At 41.2% G+C, this 8,784-nt stretch overlaps 2 protein-coding genes across 5 annotated transcripts; both read right to left on the minus strand.

The window, feature by feature from the left end:
* Window positions 1-272: 272 nt before the first annotated feature.
* On the minus strand, window positions 273-3,161 carry LOC115751714 (protein SENSITIVE TO PROTON RHIZOTOXICITY 1). 4 transcript variants are annotated; one of them, XM_030689794.2, is made up of 2 exons: window positions 2,884-3,161; window positions 273-2,088 (listed from the first exon to the last, which is right to left on the minus strand). In XM_030689794.2, exon 2 carries the CDS (start codon window positions 2,056-2,058, stop codon window positions 466-468), a length of 1,593 nt encoding a protein of 530 aa, XP_030545654.1. In that variant the 5' UTR covers window positions 2,059-2,088; window positions 2,884-3,161; the 3' UTR covers window positions 273-465. The 4 variants fall into 4 exon arrangements, with proteins under 4 accessions (XP_030545654.1, XP_030545575.1, XP_048130495.1 ...); XM_030689715.2 differs by having other exon boundaries at window positions 273-2,106; XM_048274538.1 differs by lacking the exon at window positions 2,884-3,161 and adding an exon at window positions 2,741-2,874.
* Window positions 3,162-4,769: 1,608 nt separating this feature from the next.
* Window positions 4,770-8,648, minus strand: LOC115752023 (tetratricopeptide repeat domain-containing protein PYG7, chloroplastic). Its single transcript, XM_030690086.2, has 5 exons — window positions 8,475-8,648; window positions 8,032-8,087; window positions 6,792-7,084; window positions 6,054-6,200; window positions 4,770-5,375 (listed from the first exon to the last, which is right to left on the minus strand). The coding sequence occupies exons 1-5, from the start codon at window positions 8,606-8,608 to the stop codon at window positions 5,094-5,096; spliced, it is 912 nt and encodes a 303-aa protein (XP_030545946.2). The 5' UTR covers window positions 8,609-8,648; the 3' UTR covers window positions 4,770-5,093.
* Between the last annotated feature and the right edge of the window lie 136 nt (window positions 8,649-8,784).

The raw sequence follows: 8,784 nt of genomic DNA on the forward strand, positions 1-8,784 counted from the left end.
AGCAGGAAGTAGATAGAGAGTCCGTATGCCAAAAATTATTTGATCAAATCATTCTCGTCTTGGCTAGATCGAATATGTGGTGCAACCTGTCACACCACGCTACTATAGATTTAGACAAACGTCTAGATATGATCCAGCTTATGGTTACACTACTAGTCGAAATTACTATTGAGGTTGGATTTTACAAAACATTAACCAAACTACTAGGACGAGATTAGAGATTTCCAATGAAATTATCATAGCTTCTACGATAGTATTGAGGTGCAATTGGATTCACAAGAAATGAAGCACATCTCTGACCCTTACAACATCTGAAATAAATCCAACAAATCATAGAGTACAGATGAAAGCTACCAGTAAACGAGAATTTATTAAAGCTCAGTCAATAAAATCAGGCCACCTCATTCTACAATTGCGAAAGAGAGCTGAAACTCACAAACCCTGGTGCATGCTCTGCCAACGCCATTACTCTAGATTATTAGAACTCGACTGACCTCCATTTTTCTGAGAGTAATTACAAGATGCTTGAAGGAGAAATGAGAGTGCACCTTCCGAATCATCAAAAGCAGATCGTGCGAACTCATTAAACCCGCCAAAGTTACTGGCATCGAAGTTCAAAGGGGAAAAGAAACTCGATGGATCATCAACGTTCCCTTTGACATCCTCCATGATGTTCTGAACTCCACCCGAACTGGGAGTGCCGGAGCCGAAACTGAAACTCACATCACCAACTTTGCTTGTGTCTTCATTATGCTCTTCTAGCAAAGATGGCCCAGTTGCTCCCTTATTCTCGTCAAGGGGAATCGCTGGGGTGTGGCCTTGGAAGAGAGTGATGTGTCCAAAAAGTTTGTCTTTCCTAGAGAATGTAGTGCCACAGGAACAAAGCCATTTGTCCTTGCCACAGTGCTTCTCATGCGTTTTAAGATCTGCGATGACCGAAAACTTCTTGGTATTGCAACGGCTGCACGTATAGCTTTTGTCGCAGTGGGTTCTCTTGTAATGATTTTTGACACACAATATCGTCTTCAGAGGTTGAAACCTTCTATGATCCTTGTTCCGCTTACAACCTGCATATGGACAGGAATACCTCTTAATAAGCATCATTTCGGAACCAGCTTCTTTTTGGGGTTTTGCAAGTGCTGCCGCCGTTTTGTATTCATCCCCATGACCTCTCATGTGCATACGTAAATTAGCATCCCTCTTAAATCCCTTCCCACATATGGTACAAAAGTGAGTATGTGGTGCAAGGATTTCTTCTTTCTCTAGTTGTAAGATCTCAAAGGAACCCGGAGGAAGATTTTCCCCCTCATCCCCATCTTCATCATCTTTTGATTCATGATCCTCCATATTATCGGTACCAGAGTGACCCATTGGATCCACCTGGTTAGACTGGTCAGGGACTTTGCTGCCGCCTTGACTTGGGAGCATAAGATTGCTGTTAAGACTAATTCCAGATCCTTGATTATTTAAAATCCCACCAAGCTGACCGAGCTGCCTGACGGGTGGCGTGGATGCTGAATTAAGGGAGTTCTTCACTGATGGTAGAAGACTACCAGCAGTAGAGATCAGTTGGATGATTATTGAAGTGAGATCGGCAGTTATGAGTTGCTGTTGCTGTGCCACAAGCTCATCCGGTCGTCCTAAAACTGGCCCTTTCCTTCCAACAATAACATGCACTAAATCCTGAAGCTGATGAATCTTCTGTTCCAGGAAGGAGAGATTATTTAGCGTCGCTTTTGGGTCCCACTCTTGGGTCTTACCGAGTTGGAGCATATCATTCATCTGGACACCTCGATATTGACTGGTAGAGTTTCCATGAAGGGATGGCTGGCATTCAGAAGGACGATTAAATTCAGAGAATGGAGGTTCGATCCTCATGCCATAATTTGAGATCGAAGGATCTTGATCTTCCCACTTGTGCTGATTCTTTTGAGAGGCAAAATTCGGGAATGGTGTTTGCCGGTCTGGGGGAACATTTCTGGGTAAATCATTCGCCGAGGAAGGCTTTACCCAGGTTTCAGCACGTAACCTCTCTTCAAGATCCATCTTTAAGTCCATCAGGAATTGAAGATCACCGCCAAATAAAAGCTAATGACCAGAGAATTTCTGTTAAAATTGCAGACACAATTATTGTCTTTGAAAAAAGTATCAATACAAACAAAAGAACTAAATCATGTTTTTGACCTAGTAGCAATCTTGTTAAACAGGAGACCCAGGGTTCACACAAAGAATAACATCCTGTTAAAGGCAATGCCAGCAAGAATTTGACCGACAATTCATTTCACAAATTTGACCACACAGTCTCTCCAGGCACATTTTCACAAATCAACTAATCATAGCGGAAAACCAGCATCTCTCCATCAAACAAATCGTTTGTTGTCTCAAACTTACACAACCCTCTATAGCATATGAAGCACCCTCCACTTCAGTGTAGCTTGAACTCGAATCACCCCACATCATGCATCCCAGGTTTCTTTCTTGTTTGCACTCATAATCCCAAATAACAGACTTAATTAAACTCAAACTTATAAGAAAGATTAGCAATTCCTTTTAATGTCCATGAAGCACTTGGGACATCCAATATTTCATTTCGACACAAAACGATTCTAACAAAATCTGTAAGGTGCTGATGGTGATGACCAAATCCAGAGACAACCAACTCATAATCAAGATCGATTGATGAAACAGCTAAACACTTGACAGAGCTCAAACCCCACATAAATCCTATGTTTCACACAACCTCCAAAGGCATACAAAACAAAGTGTTCCAGCTCCCAGCAAAGAGGAAGGAACAATCTCCACAATTCCAAGCAGCTCATCACATCAGGAACCCAGAAAGAACCCTAATAAGAGATGCGAGTGATGAATGAGAAAAGGACTTACAGAGATTGTAATATTTCCCAGGTCCCTCTCAGTGTCTACTCCGATTCGGGTCGCTGTAGTTCTAGAGAGAGAGAGAGAAGGGTTGTCAAAGCCAAATTCAATAACTGCTCATAGTCGACGATAAAAAAGCAGAGCAAAGCACAGGCCTCTTGGGCAAAAGCAAGGATGCAATACACACGAACTAACAGATTGTGGGTCAGACCCCATCAATCCTGGCCGTCCGTGAAGATGTGTGCCCCACCAAAAAACATCGATCTTGATTAGCAGAAAACATGAACTCAACCCACCACCGCAAGAGGGTCAAATCTTTGGACGGACTGATTCTGGAGGCGAAGTTCAAGAAATGACGTGTGATTGGAGATGAAGTGGGTCCAACCACTTTGCTACACGACAATTCGTTCGTTCACATCCCCATCTATTCCTTTATCGGATGCATGAAATTTTGACCAGTTTCCCTTCATTTTTCCCCCCTTTTCTCTCAAGTCATGAGCGTGTTCAATAGAAAACTGCTAATAATTGGGGGGGCCATTGGAGTGCTGGAGCTTAATTTAATGGAGGTGCGTGAAGTGGAGGACTACCAGGAAGCTACGCCTCTGCGATTTTCAACGACTCTCTCTCTCTCTCTCTCTCTCTCTCTCTTTCTCTAGAGTTGGCAGCTGCTTCCATGAAGGCGGGTCGTGTTGCCTGGAAGTGAAACCAGGAACATGGGTGCGAGATCCAATTTTGCAGCGTGGACGGTGATAAAGATATCAACTTGGGTCAACTGCTGACTTAACTCTGGCTGCAGTTGAAGCTTCATAACGCGTTTCACGGCGATTTTCGTGTTTGCAAGCGATTCTAGCGCTCCGACGACCTATCGTAGCTTCTGGCGTAAGACTTTTTAGGACACCATGGAAAATTTGTGCGTGACTTCAGATAGTGTTCGTAAGTATCTCCAAGTCCTGAAGCATTCGATGTAGAAATAACTTGTAATCAATCAGTGGCCGATGATCACCAATTGCACGACATTTTAAACGTCAAAAGCGCTATACTTCACGCCAGTTAAAATTTGAACCTCGTCGTGATGACAATATAATAGTACAATGGCTAGAACCCACGTGCAAATTAGAGTTTGTCCCGCTCCCAACTTCCCCAAGTTAACCTTGGCCAGGTCCTTCAACCAACGAAGTCAAAAGTAGTGCCGAAGTAGCAAGATACTCGGCAAAGTCTGACGTGCAGAGCTTGATGGTGTCTTGACTTCTTCACAACCCTTTGTCCTTTCGGTTTCAAGTTTCCAGTGTGTGCTGTGGTTATGTCAAGATGTACAATTCCTGAAAAACTGATTGGAAGGTGTCTCTCTAACACATCAGATTCTATCTTCGTGTACAGGGAAACAAAGTAGATTTCATCAAATTGTCCTTAAAAAATCTCAAGAGCGCCCACAAGATTCTGCCCAAAAGTAGAGTTTTGGAATAGTATGCCTTTGGTGGTGGCCAAACACTTCGTCGCCAGATGAAATGAACTTTGAACTTCACAAGACAAGATCTTATGAATGGATGTAGAAACACTAAAAGCCCAGAAACCGAGCAACCGATACAAGAATTTGTGGGTGTCTGAGTTCCACAGCATGACAATGAGGCCATACTTCAGCCCTTGACACAAACAGGTTTATTTCTTACCCTCGAGGTCATATTACCGACTTCAATGGCCTTCACTGATTAAGAAAGATGGCATTTTCACAAGCCTGTTTTGATGGCCGCAGCCGCTCCAAAACAAAACAAGTATTTCAAAGAGGTGACACATGCAGTGATGGTATGTGAGAGACTACAACCTTTTACAATCACATATGTTGAACTGGAGACTTTCAGCCCAAAAGAAGAAAGGGAATTTTGTTAAGACTTCCATTCTTACGAACAAAATCATTCAGGATGCAACCCAAACTTCTGACTTTGAAATCGTAAAACAAAGAGACTAAGTCACCAGAAGCTGCCACCCATCACATTCTGATGTGCCGAGATAATTGGGTAATTTCTGCCCTTCCGATGATTCAAGCGTGGAGGATTTTAGGAGGCAAAACCACTGGATTTAATACCCATGATAAGCTCACAAATTTAGGGTGGCGGCACTTTCCGTGTCAAGAAATACTCTGTCCCAAAATTAGATGACATCAGATAAACTGAAGAGAAAGATCATACCAAGGAAAAGGCCGACTTTGGTCCCATCAATCACAATCATCTCTCTTTTGATTTCACAGGAACTCCTTTGTACATGGTTACGCGTTCTTTTAACGCATCCCGCCGTGGTCTAGCTATCTTATTGTTAGGGTCAAAAAGCAGCACCTCTTCAAATGCCTTAAGAGCAGACTTCAAGTCTTTCTTCTTTTCATATGCATCACCAAGGTTATTCCAAGCTGTCACATATCCCGGTTGAAGCTTCACCGCAGTTTCAAATTGCGTAATTCCTTTCTCAAGCTTGCCATCTCGAACATAACTAACACCAAGGGCATTGTATACCTGACACGTGGACACCAAATTACATACCCAAAAGATGGACGAGAGGAGCCGCACTTTATATAGATGCCCAAAGAGTTATGATTAATGTCGAGAACCTCTGATTTATTTTCTCATTAGTTTGAAATTCAAGATTCTACTCGTCTATGTGATGGATATCAGCATAACTTGCACAGAGCTCAAATGATATCTAAATAATCAGGAAGAAATGGAGTACACATACATCTAGTTATGGAATGTCTATTTCATGGTACAGTACAAAACTTCGGAGTGCTGCTATGAAGGAAGCAAGAAAAATCTATCATAGAAAAGGCCTTTCTTCCCTTTTATGCATCTTTAAAGTTAATCTTTCTCCATGAACCTACCTCTGCTACGCGAGCTTCTATTCCATTCTACCTTTCAAGGGCTTTCATATGATGGCAACTATTCAAAGGAACGTTATACATCATAGAAAATTTCCAAAATGTAAAGAAAAACCAGAAGCTCAAATAGATGACATTGTATCTATAGCCTCTTCTACATGCCATGTAACCAAGACCTTGGTAAGATTCCAATGTCTCAAAGAACCAACGGGAAAACACACACACACAAACACATAGAAGGATGGAAAAAGGAAAATAATTGTACTTGATAAAGGACCAAGATTCATACTTCCATTTAAGTATTACAACGACCTAGTACCTGTGCAAGATCTTGATCGTCTCCATCCCATTTTTCAATTGCCTGAAGCAAATACTTAGTTGCAGCGGGGTAAACTTTCCTTCTTAGCATCACTGCACCCAGTTCAAAGAACTCAGTTGCACTAGCATCACCACTTCTTACTTGTTCCTGTTGTATACAAAGAGAAGATAATAGGATAATCCTCCGCAAATAGCTAAAAAGAAATGAAAGAAGAAAACACAGGATGACATCTGTAACTATATGCTCAAAGACAATTGAGTCCCAAGAGTAATATGGCATGCCACAAAAGTTCTAACAAATTGCTACTACGCAAAACCAATGAGAGTCAGACTAGAATAAGAGGGGTGCAGCGGCCTGATAGTGTGCCTGCGTCTCATTTGTCTGGATGTGACAAGTGTGGACTGGGCATAACATTATACAAGACTAGAATACTATGCTGCAGAAGTAACAAACCTTAACTTAAGTGTTCTCAAAAGAAATGCGCTGTATGCACAATATTTTAATTTTCTTATGAATATATGAGGGTTTCGCATTGTTGCATATTTATACTAATGCGAAATTAGCGTGTTTGATGTGAAATCAAGTGTCACCATACCCATCCTACCACAATTTCATGTCCTATGGACGCAGTTACCCAACCTCAATAAAGGAGTCATGCAACAGAGGCCTCTATTATGGGTATAAATGTCATGAAACCATCCAGGACTGAACTATGAAAAAAAAAAAAAAACAATTCACCTGCAGCTCTTTAGCGGAAAGGTCAAGTTCTCTGCGGACTAGGACCTGACGGATGACAAAGAAAGAACCCACACCAAGCAAGGCCAAGAGCAAAAGCAAATAGGATAGTTGGATTCCCAATTCAAACAACTCTCCAATCTCATAAACAGCATTTATTTGAATAGTTTCACTTGCGTCTGCACCTTGTGCACAAGCCAACCAAGAGGGAAGTCCAACTGATAGTGCATATACCCAGACTGATGGCTCCTTCACCTTTAAAATCTTTTCGATAATAAAAGGGTTTTCCAAGGACTCTGAAACAACGATAAAAGTAAATAAAAAATGAGATCATCTCTATAGCTAACAGGAGAGAAACAATGAAACAAAACATAGTTGAAGAGAGAAACAAGGTATGAGAAAGGTAATGACGGAATGAGACAGCTCATTAAAATTGATCTTCTCAAAGAGATTTACACAAGAACTTCCATTGTGTTAGCACTCAACTACCCTAAAGGAACTTATAAGAGACAAATACCAGGGAAAGCATGATAAATAGTGGTACAAAATATCACAAGCCCTTAAGTCATCCCTAAAGGATTAGGAGAATCCAGGGAAGATAAGGAAAAAAGCTTAAACAGTTACATCAGTGCGCAGACTAACCAGATGAAAACTTCAAAATGTGGAAAGACTTTTCTGAATTACAAGTAAATATTGTTGTTTGTCTCGTGATGAATCCACAGTAGCGTTGCTGGTGACTAGGTCATGGATTCCGTTTTGTCATCCTAAGAGATTACTGCTCCAAAATCCAAAAACAGGGTAGAAGTTCTTTGTGCAAAAAGAGGAAATAACAACAATTGTCAAAATTTATCGCCATCAAGTATAACACACAGCATTTGATCCACTAGGGCCATTTAAAAGATATTTCAAATTGAATAACCTTGTACGTAAAAGCTAATGAAAGTATTCTACTCTTTAAGTTCCTAAACTCTGAAATCATCCCAACTATTTCTGAATCAGCAGAAGACCTTTCACATAAAGAATGCCCTGTATTCAAACAGAAAGTGAGACCTACAAGCCCCAACTTGTCCCAACCTCAGTGATAAGCAAGAGCCACATATCCTAGGATGCATCATGACACTAAAAGTGGTATTTAGACTGATATTCAGGCAGACAGAGTTCTGAAAATATAGCAGAGGACAGTTCTAACGTCACAAGTTCTTGATTCTTGGCATGAAATTTGGAAGATAGGCAGAAGCATTACTCTTCAGCCGCGGCAATGACCGTGATTCTGCCGTCAATTCCCTTTGGCATATCTGCCTTCATCCACAACAGATGGAAAGATGAAATTAACAGCTTTTTTGCAAAGTGAAATAACTCATAGTTTACTATGGGTAGTGAACGAGGGCATCTAAGATATAGCGATACTTGGATCAAGAATTGTACTTATGCTGTTTAAAATGAAAAATAACACTGTTAATCAAAGGTATAACAACGATGACTTCACCATTACAAGTGTTTTCTCTAGTCCAATCCAAAACAAGAAACGCAAAGTCGACGAACTGCTGAAGCAGCCAGGAAATCACAGCCACGAAGTGAAATGAGTTGCAGAGGCCTTAATTCGAGAGTCCTTGTGATGCCAAGCTCGTAATTTGACAGTAGAAACGGTACCGAAATTTCCGAAATTTGCGCGCTAAACTATATTACCTGATTGTTCTTCTGAGTCTGGTCTTCAAGAAGGTCGAGCGTGAGAGGATTGAAGAATGGAAAGATGGTATTCGGTCGGAGATGGAGGAGAAGGAAGGAGGTGGGGAGAGGGATAAGAGAGCGCGGTCCGCCATGGGAGCTTCAGCAACCGTAGGTTGAAGCAGTAAGGATACGAGCCAGCAAGCCATTCAATTATCAAGTTCTCTGTAATTTTTATATTGAAATTCCAATTCTACCCCTGTTCTTTTTATTTTTACTTTTTCTTTTTCAAGTTTCTATACGTTCTTTTCCCTTGGATTTTATCATATCG

Source organism: Rhodamnia argentea, chromosome 2 (genome assembly GCF_020921035.1).
Source record: "Rhodamnia argentea isolate NSW1041297 chromosome 2, ASM2092103v1, whole genome shotgun sequence".
Classification (NCBI taxonomy): domain Eukaryota; kingdom Viridiplantae; phylum Streptophyta; class Magnoliopsida; order Myrtales; family Myrtaceae; genus Rhodamnia; species Rhodamnia argentea.

Bases quoted from the DNA above. Each gene is read 5' to 3' on its own strand.
- LOC115752023 (XM_030690086.2), bottom strand. From the start codon at position 8,608: ATGGCGGACCGCGCTCTCTTATCCCTCTCCCCACCTCCTTCCTTCTCC. The intron at 8,088-8,474 runs GTAATATAGTTT...TTGTGGATGAAG, and splicing joins AGACTCAGAAGAACAATCAG to GCAGATATGCCAAAGGGAAT. The intron at 6,201-6,791 runs GTGAATTGTTTT...TGTATACAACAG, and splicing joins TTTCCGCTAAAGAGCTGCAG to GAACAAGTAAGAAGTGGTGA.